The sequence below is a fragment of the Malaya genurostris genome, chromosome 3, assembly GCF_030247185.1.
Source record: "Malaya genurostris strain Urasoe2022 chromosome 3, Malgen_1.1, whole genome shotgun sequence".
NCBI classification, from domain to species: Eukaryota; Metazoa; Arthropoda; class Insecta; order Diptera; family Culicidae; genus Malaya; species Malaya genurostris.
Window position 1 is genome coordinate 96,357,027 of NC_080572.1, and position 13,870 is coordinate 96,370,896.

A 13,870-nucleotide genomic window follows, 5' to 3' on the forward strand; every position below is an offset into this window, starting at 1 on the left:
ATTGGGCACTCTAAAAAAATATATAATGAAAAAATTTTTCGGATTATTTTGTAATTATTGAATAATTACAAAATAATCCGAAAAAGTTAAATAAAAAAAAATCAGGCTTTTAATTTTTTTTGATAATTTTTATTTGAAAGCTGGTCCTAAAACCTACAGATTGATGGCTATCGGATCCGCGCCTTTTGAGAAATGAAGAAGTTACAGCTAAAACAGTTTATGGGTGCATGCAAAAGATCAAGTTCTTCTCGTTGGAATTCAGAAACCGTTCATCGTACAAAAATGGCGTCCAGGAAAAAAATGTAGGGCACTCTAAAAAACTATATGCTGAAAACATATTTGATTTTTTTTCTTAATAATTTCAAAATGAACCAAAAAAATTATATTAAAAAAAAATCAGGGTTTCGATTTTTCCAATTAACACTCCTAACCTAATACCAAGCCTAAAAAAGTTACGCGAAGCACCAAGCCTCAAAAAAAGTTGGAACGGTAACTTTGAGCTATCATAGCTCAGTTGTTACTTGACCAATTTCGATAAATTTTTCACCCTCGAATTTTGTGAAGTTTGTAGATTATGTTAAGTATATCATTATTGACGATCTTTTAGGAAAAACTAATGAAAAACTGATTTTTCCCGTTCCAAGTTTTTTTTCAAGCTCAAAATGTGCCCTATCTGCATTCATGCGGCACCTGCATCGCAAATTGGATATTGAGAACTTCAACTTTACCAAGTCATAACTTTGTCGTTAGTCAACCGATCTTCAAAATTTGTTCACCATTGGAAAGGTAATACTTCCACACATAAAATGCACTGAAAAAAAAAAACGAAAAATAGGGTTGTCTACCCAAAGTTATAATGAAAACTGTAGATAGATGACCTAAGAAAAGATGAGACTTTTTACAATGATCGTAAATATCTCGAAATTTTAAGCGATGACCTATATATTTTTACACATCATTCGATGGCTAGTGATACCAGCTACAATTTTCGCTCAACTACCATTCCTGCACAATCAAAAGAAAACATAAAAAAATCGATGAATTTATAAATGAATATATGAATTTTTAATTTTTTTTCTCATGTTTGTATATAACTCAAAAATTAAAGCGATGACATGTACATATTTTTGATTTAAAATATTGGAATCATTACCAGAAAAAATGTATTGATGATCAAAATTATATATCCGTTCAAAGAATCTCAAGAAATTTGGTACAAATACAGAGAATTTTTATTATTGGGAAAATTTTGCCAAACAACATGAAATCAAAACTTCAAAGTTTGTTAAAAAAATGTATAAAACCGAGTTTCGTGTATTGATAAAACATTGTTTTTAATGGGTAAAAACACCGTGCAAGCGAAACAATGGATTGAAAAATGTTATCCGGACTCTTGTCCATCAAAAGCATCCATTTGTCGGTGGTTCGCCGAGTTTAAACGTGGTCGTACCGACACAAATGACGCGGAACGCTCGGGTAGACCTGTGGAAGCCGTTACACCGGAAAATGTGAGTGAAGTGACAAAAATTATAATGAAAGATGGTAAAGTGAAGCTCCGTGAGATTGCTGAGGTGACACAGATATCATATGGAAGTGTACTTACTATCCTTCATGAAAAATTGAGCATGAAAAAGGTTTTTTCCAAGCGGGTGCCGCGATTGGTTTCGATGGAACAAAAACAGCAACGAGTCGATGATTCAGAAAGCAGTTTAAATTGAACGAATTGGGCTTTGATCTGCTTCCCCATCCCCCATACTCGCTAGATTCAGCCCCAATGACTACTGGCTCTTTGCTGATCTTAAAAAAAATGCTCCAGAGAAAAAGATTTGGCTCAAATGAGGAGGTCATCGCTGAAACTGAAGCTTATTTTGAAGCGAAAGATAATTTTGTCGTGAATACGACTTACTTTACTATGGGGTGCCTTTTCAAAATTAGCCATATGGAAGAATGGGCAGAACTTATTCGTGAATATCTCGACTTGTATTAATGGTAGCAACATAATTCTTTTACCATTTCATCAAAAATATGATCAGGAATTTAGGATAATATTTTGAACAGTGTGCGATAACCACAAACAACTCAAAAATAATGTTTTCTTAAAATTTGAAAACAACGCGGAAAAGTCCTTACTTTCGCTTGGGATTTTCGCGCAAGGACGACGATTTTGAGATAGTCAGGCACATATCTTCAACTGAATGCGTATAAAAGAGGGGCCCGTGGTCGAAAATCGATCATTTCTTTTCGTGCGTTCGGTGGAAGCAGACGTCGTGGGAGTGGAATCATAAACAAGCAGCGACGGAGAATGCACCTTCTGCGTGGTTAAAACCTCAAACGCTCAGGTCGCATCTCTCATTCGCTTGCTGGCCATCAATGCGTGCTGGAACTGGATTCTGGATCTGTATTCCGGAACTGATTTGAGTTTCGAAATTGCAGTTCTAGAATTGAAACTGGATTCTGAGTCTGTTATTGGATCTAAATTTAGGTCTTGAACTCAGGGTCCAGTTCTCTATTCCAGACTTCTATTCGGTTCTTTTTAAAACCATAATAATACTCCTAAAGAATTATGCGGAATTTACTTTACTGTGCTTCATACAACCCATTTTTTATTCATGGCGAAAAATCGTTCATGGCGAAAAAAAAGAACATCGTCAAATTTTGGCACTCAAAGGGTAGTGATTCGCCCAGAATGTTGTTGGCTGACAATTTCGGCGACATATGTGCAATCGATATTATGCTAAATGGTATAAAAACACTGTTAGTTGTTTTATATATTTCGCCAGATACAACTTACAAAGAGAAGCAATTTTTCATCACACGTAATTTATTTTTATAAAGTTACACCGATGATTGTTGTGGGGGATTTCAATATAGATGCCTCAAAACAAGATAATATTAAATTTATTGATTTCTTGAGCAAGTATATGAAGCTGGATATGGAATCTGATCCTTCACAAGCTACTACGCTTGGAGGCACATGTATCGATCTTGTTTTTGCTAGGAACTTCAATGTAGAAAGCCGTAGATATATTTCATACTTTTCATATCACAGGCCTATTGTATTATTGTTCAATCCAGCAACTTGAAGTTTCCTTTACTGGAAGATCGTAATCGGTTGTGAACGCTATACCTACACAAACCATATCAGTATCGCACCCACGGACAATAGCCTGGTCAGCCTGGAAACAGATGAAGGAAGTCAGCGGTATCCATCGGAATTCGAACTCAACTCGTCACTCTCCATCACGAACGCTTTCATAAAAGGTTCTTTTCAGAGCCACCATTATTTTATTATAAAGAACTATACTGCTTATTTCATAACATTTAATTGCGTTTCAGAATGTTTAATGTAACTAATCTGTAATTAAGTCTAGGCGCATCGTTTAAAATTCTAGTAATGAAAGAGGGGGAAGATGCACAATTCAAACAATCGATCAACTACCAATTCGAATTCGGAAGTATAAATAAAGCGTGTCATATTCGTATTCACGACATCCAGTTATGTCTCTGACATTACACACCCGTACTTTTTTTTTTTTTAATCGTATTGAAAAATTGGAAAAACGTTGGAACCATTGTATCACCCGTAAAATTTCAAGAAATCGGTAGAAGATCGGAAATTTAAAAATTTCTGATATATATTCTGATATATTATATACGTTCCAACGTTTCTGCAAATCAAAGTGAAAATATTGGAAACCGTTTTGATTTCATCTGTTTCAAAGAGACGTAGAATTTGTTTCTATTAATAAAATATATTTTGTGACAACACGAAAATTTTAAATTATTTCAATGGCTTTGTACAACAAGAAATAGAACGTAAAATTATATGAATTTCATATACTAACCCATGGCAAAAGAAACCAACTACAATTAAAAAAAAATTTTGCTTGATTTCTGTTTTACAAGCAATTAAGTGTGCCACTCTGTGCCCCATGAAACAGCTACTTGTCAAAACTGAGCCCTTTGTGTGCCGCAACTGTGCAACTGTATGAAAACGGAAGTGCCAATATTGATAAACGAACGAACGCATTGTGTTAATATGTGATTGGCACATTGTTCTAAGCGTCCTCCCCTTGGATTTAGTACATTTGCAACATTAAGACCAAAACACTGTAAGTTGCTTGGAAGTTCTGGTTCACATAACATATGTGTTTGCACAATCCATGAGAATGTTTCATTAATGATTCATGCTGTTGAAAAATATTTCAGACACAAGATCTGGAGAGAAGCGTTTTAGACAATTTCGAGGAACGTGATTTGACTGAGATAAGATTTGAACAATGAGTTTCTACTGACAGATGTGATCTAGTGAAATTTGTCAAACCAGTAAAAGAATTTGCAGCAAATTTTTGCGAAAAATTAAAAAAACTTGTGACTCAATCTGATTTTCTTAAAAAGGCGAAATCTAATTAAAAGACAGGAGAAATTGTAATTATTTGTGATTTTTCAGAAAATTTTTTATTTGTGCTTCAGGTTGCTGTTCAAAGCTACTATTGGAGCAATGATCAAGCAACCATTCATCCGTTTTATTATAGAGAAGAGCTTAAACATTTAAGTTTCATTGTGATTTCAAAAGTGCTTAAACACGATACCATCGCGGTTCAAGTGTTTATTTCACACATAATGTCATTTTTGAAAGACAAAATTCAAATTGAAAAAAACAGCATTTATGTCTTATTTTAATAATTTGAAACCTTAAATATAATTAAGAATTATTCATGTACATGTAATAATTGTAGATATAGTAAGCAAATAAACAATTCATGGGAATATAAAAAATGGTGTCATAATTAAATATCTAATTATCTCAAGAAAAGCTACTTTTAGAAAAAAATATAATGAACAAATTTTATTGCCTTTAACCTGTAAAATAATATTCTAGTGTTTAAATGATTATCTTTCAACGAGAATTTGAAATTTCGAATATATCTGTAAATTGTTTTAGCTGTAACTTCTTCATTTTTCAAAAGGCATGGATGGGATAGCCATCAATCTGTAGGTTATAATAAGAGCTTTAAAATAAAAATTATCAAAAAAGAATCGAAACTCTGATTTTTTTTATTTAATTTTTTTGGTTCATTTTGAAATTATTGAGGAAAAAAATCAATTTTTTTTTCAGTGTATATTTTTCTTAGAGTGTCCCATTGATTCCCTACAATTTCTTCCTGAACGCCATTTTTGAACAATTAACGGTTTCTGAGTTACAACGATTAAAAAAAGGCAAATTTTGTGAAATGCAAAAACACATACGCCCTTTTTTAAAATCAGTCGAGAGTCGGATTGACCTCTCCATCGGCTCAAAGAGTATGGTTTGCCATACTGAAGCCATGTGCAAAATTTCATCCGAATCGGAGAAGGTCGAGTCTGATGATCTGCTAAGCATTCCTGGAATTGCTCTTGTGGAACAATGGTGTCAACAGGTTGGATTGTCGGTAGATTCAAATAAAACCTCAATGATTCTTTTTACAAAGAAGCGAACAACAACCGGGGCCCGTCCTTTGCCTTTTTTTTTTGGAGCGTGCTGTTGTGTACCGACCAGGTCAAATACGTTGGAGTAATCCTGGATTCCAAACTTAACTGGACTGCTCACATTGAGTCTAGAATCAAAAGATCATGCGTGGCTTTTGGCCAATGTAGATGCACATTTGTCTAAATGTGGTGTTTGAAACTGAAATTGGATTTATACGACAATTATACGTCCAATACTGGTATATGGATGTCTCGTATGGTGGCAGAGAGGGCAAGTAGTGAGGATTCAGTCGAAGCTCAATCATTTGCAAAGAGTGGCGCTCATGGTAATGACTGCAGCTTTTACAACAACTCCGACCATTGCTCTGGAAGCTCTTCTCAATATAAGACCACTTCATGTGCATCTAAAGCAAGAAGCACTCGCTTGTGCCTATAGACTTCAAATTACCGGTCTATGGAAGTTAAAACAATAAATTCAGAAATAGGTCATACACGTCTGTGGTCCCAATTGGTTGCATGGGATGATGTTCCCGTATAGAACTTTTCAAATAAAAATTCCATCTAGACAGGAGTGGCTGTCTGGATTTATGGAAACACTACAGCAAGAGCACGCAGTCTGTTACACTGATGCTTTACTGATGGATGGCCGAGCCGGTGCGGGTGTTTACTGTCGTGAATTGGGGTTGGAGCAATCGTACTCACTTGGTAGATACTGCACCGTTTTCCAGGCTGAGATCTTTACAATCATGTGTAGAGTACAGTGTAATCTCCGACAAGGCATATCTGGTAGAATAATAGATTTTTGCTTCGACAGTCAGACTGCAATTAAAGCGCTTAGCTCGGGTGACTCACGTTCAAAACTTGTGATCGATTGCCGTACTCAGATCGAAGAACTTAGCATTTTCAATGCTGTAAATCTAGTCTGGGTACCTGGTCATTCCAACATAATTGGAAAAGAATGGGCGGACGAACTGGCCAGAGTGGGAGCAGAAAACGACCTTGCAGGTCCTGAACCAGCACTACCAATTTCCTATTGCTGGATTAAACAAAAAAAAACTCTGTCTTGGGCTTCGTCTGAGCATGCAAACTACTGGCGAAGTTCTGAGACTTGTCGTCAAACAAAAATATTCTTGCAAAATCCATGCCCTGTAATTTCGAAGGATCTTTTAAATTTCTCTAAGCGCCATTGTGGTGTTCTGGTGAGGGCTCTGACTGGCCACTGTAAACTTAATTATCACATGGCTACCATACATCTTGCTGAATCATTTTCATGTGATCTCTGTGAATCCGATTACGGAACTTCATATCATCTAATATGTAACTCAGTGCTGTCAACTGTTTTTTCCAAAAATCTGTATTTGGCGAAAAAATCTATCTGTACAATATCTTTCTCGAAAAATCAATCATCGATTTAGTGCGGAAACTGATTTTGCGACCAAAAAAAAAAAAGGTCGCTCGACCTGGTTTATCCCTATGGAATCCAACACAAAAACTGAAAATCGGTATTTATCTGTATGAAAATTGAAATATCGGTATTTTGAGAGAGCATATCTGTATTCCTGTATCGAATCAAAATACCGGTATAAATACCGAGAAATCGATATAGTTGGCAGCGCTGATGTAACTGCCCTGTAGTATCTGAACTATGGTATCGGGTCTTCGGTTATTTTTACATTGAAGAATCTATGTTCAAGCAACTGAAACTCAGAGATATTCTTGGGTTTTTAACCCAATGTGGAAAAGAGCTCTAATTACTCTCGCAAGCGGTTTCTACGTCTCGTAAGTTGCAACTGGCTTCTATATACATTTATGTTGTGTGCGTGTTTCATTCCATTTCTTCCCATTCCTCTATTTTCCTTCTTCCTCTATTTCCCACCATCATTCAGGTAAATGATGAAAAGTCACGGCAAGGCACAAATCTCCGGAAAAAAATATGGGCAACGTGCCGTTATGAGCCAATTTATTCTGATACCTGATACCCGTATTTGCGGTAAGATTTTCACGGTTTTTGTTGCTTAATTGCATTCGCATGTTTTTCCCCGTAAGATACTGATCATATTGAAAAGTAGCTCAAAACGGCTCTATTAAGACGTCGAGACTAAAACATTAATCGTAGATTGAAAGAGGGTTAATTTTTACAAACTCAATTCCTAGTATCGTGCATATATTTTAACTGATTTAGCACTCTACGAGTCTCCGTTTTAGTTTGAAAAGTGAGATTTTTTGTGTAACAATATTTTCAGAAGGCTTATCTAGTTGTATCGAAATTGTGTTCCGCCATATCGCATTTCCCTGATACATCCAGCGAAACAAGTTCCATGTCGCGTTACAACTTTTTTCCACGTATGAATACAAAGTATTGGCCGGAGCAGAGTTGTGAAATAGCATGTCACCCGGTAAAAGGGTAGTGAAAGCGGGTTGAGTAAGTGATAAAGAAAAGTACAAGGTTTTTTTTCCTGTTATAGTGGTACATGTCTCTATTTGTCGTTTGGCAACCTTCTTTTCATGTGCCACAAAGGGCAGTCACCATGTAAGTCAGCCTGAAGAGAACAACTGCTAAAGGAGTTTTCCAACCCGGTTTTGAATAAATTCCGCGCATTCTTGGCCGTACCGAGCGTGTCTTTATTTCGCCTATAAAAGTTGGTTGTTGTTGCAGACTGTGGTGTGAATCTCAATCTATTCTTTTCGTGTAAGTGTATCGGAAGATAAGAGAAGGTTTTTTTAGGCGTTACAAGCTAGAATAAAAGCATTATTTTCACTGTCGTACTGTCGTGCGATAGAAGGCAGAGTGATACATTCATTTGAACCATTCGAACCATTCGACGCTAATAAAACTGCCAACTGATATTTTGCGCATTGTGCCAACGTCAGCACATAATTATTTAATCACCCATCTCAGTTTCGATCAGATTGTAGATGCTTCATGATGATGCTGCTCCACCTCTTGTCTTACTTTTACCAGCCACCGATCAACCTCACACTGTGGTTGTGAGCCCGCAAGAGTTTAGGATTTATTAGACTAGCGCCGTTTTAATGCCTAAAATGAAATCCCCTGCAGCTATTTGCTACGGAACGGAAAGATGAAGGCGGTTCGGAAGGGTGCTAAACTAGAGATACTTTCCATAGCAGTAGACACTTACCTAGCATCGATTCGCTCCAGCCGATCCAGACGGTTCAGGTGTAGTTCCCGCAGGTGGAACAAGTTCAGAAAGGATACCGCCGGAAGTTGGATGAACGAGTTCCCACTCAACGAGAGCGTCGTCAGGTTGTACAGTTTTGAAAGCTGAGTCGTCGGGATGAGCTGGAAAGTTTTAGGAGAGGTTTTCCAATTAATTATGCATTGTTTTAAACTTCTTGAAAGCATTATCTTGAGTGCTGTAGAATGTCTCGTAGAAATAAATGAAAATTTGAACAGTTCGCTATCAGTTCGGTTTGAATATTAGTCTTACTACTCAAACAAATGAGTGTTATTTTCGGAGAGTATGATACCGTGACGTAAACCACCTGAACGTTCTGAAAATATGACAAGAGGAAACAAAATGTCTCGAATATCAGCGAGAGATTAATCATTATATTTATTTTCTCAATCCCATTTTTTTTTTCATTCCGTACAATAGTCGAAAGTCAACGAACAAAATGCATATATCAAAACAAGTGACATACCTGATATACTGCACACTGTAAACTGAATGCACCTAAAATAAATACTTCTGCCGTACTCAGAAAGTTAGTAGACAGATTATCTAGAACTAGCTGAATTACCCGGCGTTGCTCGAAAATGTTTCGTGAAGGGAAGGCCGAAAAAAATTCTCGAAGTTGTCCTGCTTAGTGAAATACTCTGATTGTAATGAAACATAACTTAGACGGAAACCCGATTGAACAATACTCCGTTCATGTTCAGATTGCGAATGATCAGTGTCCCATCTCAGATCTCACAATAGTCATAATTTTCATGGTATTCTCGACAAATTGGGTTAGTTCTATATTTGAACCCTTTTGTTAGAAACATTTAAAACACCTTTCTCTCTATAAATACCTTCTTAGTAACCACAGACTTTCATATGAATATGTGTCCGTACTTCCTCGTCACATTCGATCTACAATAACTTTGGCTTCTATGGGTATGAACACTTAATACTCTCTCCTCTTTATAAAAATATTTATGACATCATTAACTGCTCAAAATTTCCATCTGATAATGTTTATTTTATAACGAAAGGCTGTTTAACACACACTACACACTTAAAAAATGTTACATCTTTATAGATGCACATAAAAGGAGCGTCGCGATTCACATACATTCACAATACAAAGCAAGTTAATGATAAGTCATATCATTAACTTCACAGTTGTTATAGCTGAAACTCACATCGATACAGACGCAAAATTTATGTTTACATGTTAGTAGATGTAATATTGTGTCATCACCGAAGTTATTACGGTATACTTGAATTTACGTCAAGCGTAAATTTCATTTTTTCTAAGAGTGTACATTTGTACTATAGAATAACGTTTTGCCCTTCTCATACTGAAAGGTTATGCAATCACTGTGAAAACCGACTTTTGAACCGAGGCCCGGAGGGCCGAGTGTCATATACCATTCGACTCAGTTCGTCGAGTACGCAAAATGTCTGTGTGTGTATGTGTGTGTATGTGTATGTGTGTATGTAACGTTTTTTTGCACTAACTTTTCTCGGAGATGGCTTAACCGATTTTCACAAACTTAGATTCAAATGAAATGTCTTGAGGTCCCATAAAAAATGTCTGAATATTATTTGGATCCGACTTCCAGTTCGGGACAGTGCTGTAGTTGTTCAAATTTCATTAGTTAGTCGCTGACTTTGTTGATGGGGCGCCTTGATTTCCGTGGTACAGGGGCGCATTGCAATTGACTGAAGTTAGATTTCTATTCTTCGTATTTTTGTATACAACAGTTATATAGTTCTAGTATCAGACTTATTTGATGCGAGCGGGGCGTCGCATTTTCCTCAACAACTCCTTTTTAACTCTTTTTTAAGTTTTCTAAAGCTCTATAATTGCCACACCAATCAACCATGAAGACTTATTTGCAATAGACATAGTGTGATATAATCTGAATGTTTCTAAGTACCTAGATGTCAATATTTTCACTCTCTGTATTTATAATTCTTTCAAATAATAGTTCCGATTGTGTGATTGTGTGATAGAGTTCCAAATCTACTTCTTCAGAGCTGAGTTCTGTTATATATCCAGGTTTTTGATTGTATTAAAAACATCTTGCTGCGAAAATATAGACATAGTTCGAAAAAATCTTGTGATTTTACATCTCATAAGATGAACATAAATGGAGCGTCGTATTTCACACGAATTAGGATAACAAAATTGGGACAAAAAACAAAAAATATCGATAGAAACAGCGCGACTTAAACCGAGAAACATTAGATTACAAGCACACCATTTCATGAATTCATTCTATATGGCGGTTTGAATACTTTGACTTCGAACTATAACTGCGGAACCGGAAGTCGGATTCGGATGAAATTTCACAGTAGCTTTTGAGATAATGTGAGCTTTAATTTAAACCAGGATTTCTAAAAATCGGCTCAAGCATCGCTGAGAAATAGAAATGAGTTCTATTTTTGGAGTTTTTCTTCACTACTTTCGGTACTGCCGGAACAGAAAAAGGTCTCCCCCTTAATTAAGTTGATATGCCCACAAACTAACAAATTCTGTAAACTAGAAGAATTTATCAGACAGTTTTATAGGATTTCTATCTGTTTTTGACCATCGTTTGTGAAAATCTACTCATGGAATGGGTAATTTTCCACTTATCACGCTTTAGTTCCAAAACCGGAAGTCGGATCTGAATAAAATGTTTAGGAAACTATAAATATTTTTAGGAAACTATAAGATAATCTTTTTGTTGTTGCGAGAAAATCAACTAAAATGTAAATTCCCGAGGATGTTTTGCCCATTCTATTTTTAGCCCTTGTTTGCGGTGTATTTGTTTTCAGTAATATCAGAGCAGATCAATAACTGATTATGCGTTTCAATTTTGGTTGGTTGGTAGTAACATCAAACTGAGAATAAGTTTTGTTATAAACTCGGGCAATTCCATATCTCTTTCTGATTTCAGTTCGCTATTCGATGTCATGGGAATAATTTATCTGCTTCCGATTTTGATTTTTTACCGACCAATACTAAGCAAATTGGGTAATCGATAAACACGAATATCACATTTTCAGAAGAAAATGCTTATTTTAGGGCTTAGTGGATAGTTTTGAAAAAAATAAATTCACTTTATTTCCACAATATTAAAAATTTCCTAAGTATTTCCCACTAATGTCACGAAATAGTAACAGACATAGATACTAGTAGTGGGAGGAAAGTGCTATCTCTGTTGTACTAGTACAGGTGAACCATTTTACATCTTAGAGATAAATCATTTTGCTAAATTACATATAAATAAATAGTAACTTGGAAAGTTAATATATTTACATATGTTCTTAAACTTTCAGCTACGTTTAGTTTCCATGTTAGTTCATAATTTTCTAAACATATTCAGCTATTTTTGACTTGGAATGAAAATCTTATCTAATTTTACTTACTGAAACTCTTTTTGAATTTTCTGATGGTTGGGTTAAAGTAGTAAATGATGGTTTTTTTCAACAGTTTTTCTTTTTATCAAAAACTGTTTGAATTGATGGCTTCGAATATCCACTGAGCATTCCAATATCGAGAATGTATTTTTTCTCGTGTCTTACCGCATTTTCTCCATGGGCAAGTTTAAGCATTCAATGAATCAACTGGTGAAAGGCTGACATTTTAAGCTGATGAGAATGATTAGAAGTATAACGTATAATACTTTCTGTATTGGTTTATATATTAAATATATATTATATATTAAAAAGGATAGGTTTTCCGAATTCCTTGTGATGAGAATGTCTAAGAAGTCTGCTGTTATTTGCTTCTTCACAAGTGAGTTCAATGTTTTTGTGCATGTTATCGAAAGATGAACTACCTCATTATGTATTGAGTCGGTATTCAATCAAAACGATAAAATCTCGTAAAGTCTGATCTAAGATGCATAGAAGAAAGAAGAAAATACTAATGAAATCGCCATCAGCTCAATTCATGTGGTAATTAATTCCACTATACCGACCTTCACTAAACAAGACCGAGTTTGAAGAAAAGATGCCAGTATTCATAAAAATTTACCTCGTTCAAAATTAGTGAACTTCATCATTTCTTGCCCAAAACTTCATTACTGTCCAATTTTTCAATAGAGTCAACTTAAAACTATTAAAAGTTAATGATGAAAATTACAGACAGTTACAAATGCTAGTATATTTTATGTTTGAATATAATAAATGTTATAAAAATTGTTGTTAAAGCAGCACTGCTCAAAGCTGACTTATTTATTGAAAGCTTTACAGTATTAAGTAAACAAAATTCGTTTTGCACCCTGATATCAATTCTTAGGCACTCCGTGCTTATGTTTTTATTTAGCTTGAAAATTTACTCCTTCAGTAGAATTACATAAAGTATTTAAAAATACTTCCACAATGCGCCCTAGAATTAATTTTAAGAGCGTCCTTGAATCATCCCTAAGGCGCTCTTCCATATTAGGCTTTCAAGATTTTTTTTGTTTGAAAATTGATAATGATTTGCGCCCTCAGTAGAATCATTTGATGTATTTAAAAATACTTCAACCTTGCACACTAGAATTATTGATATGGGAGCCCTCTAATTCTCTTACCGTGATTCTGCGCCCTGGAATCATTCCAAAGGCGACCTCTTCAAATTTTACCTACAAAATGTTATTTATTTAGCTTGAAAATAAATAATGAAAATAAACTACGATTATTTATTGTATTTAAAAAAATGTCAACCTGCGTGCTAGGAGCAATTATATGGGCGTTCTTATCATTTCTCCTATCGTGATTCTGCGCCCTGGAATGAATCCCAAGGCGCCCTTTCAAATTATCTTTACAAGATGTTATTTATTTAGCTAATAAATAAATAACGATTCGATATCTCAATAGGTATTATTGCTTTTGCACCCTTCGTTGTTACTTGAATCAGTCATTATCAAAATTTCCAACAACAAATTTTCTCGATTCCTGAGAAGAAGAAGTTTTATGAGCAGGTTAGTCACTGACTAACTGTGACTAACCGCAACTACAGCACTGGTTCGGGAGTTATGGGGTAAAATGTGAAAAAAAAGAAAATATGTGTTCCAACTTTTCTCATAGATGGCGCGACCGATTTTCATAAACTTAGAATAAAATGAAAGGTCCTGTGGTCCCATGCGTAATTCCTGAATTTCTTGCGGATCCGACTTCCGGATCCGGAAATATAGGGTAAAGTGGGTTAAAAATTGTATACCATCACTGAAAATAGGGAAAATCCCTAAAAAAAA

At 35.3% G+C, this 13,870-nt stretch overlaps 1 protein-coding gene across 4 annotated transcripts in view; it reads right to left on the reverse strand.

Moving 5' to 3' along the window:
* Positions 1-13,870, reverse strand: part of LOC131437055 (nyctalopin-like) — a 469,231-nt gene that overhangs the window by 22,853 nt on the left and 432,508 nt on the right. For all 4 annotated transcript variants that reach the window (XM_058606107.1, XM_058606104.1, XM_058606105.1 and 1 more), the window contains one exon: positions 8,610-8,770. In XM_058606107.1, the coding sequence (XP_058462090.1) occupies positions 8,610-8,770 (161 nt within the window). The remainder of the gene's footprint in view (positions 1-8,609; positions 8,771-13,870) is intronic.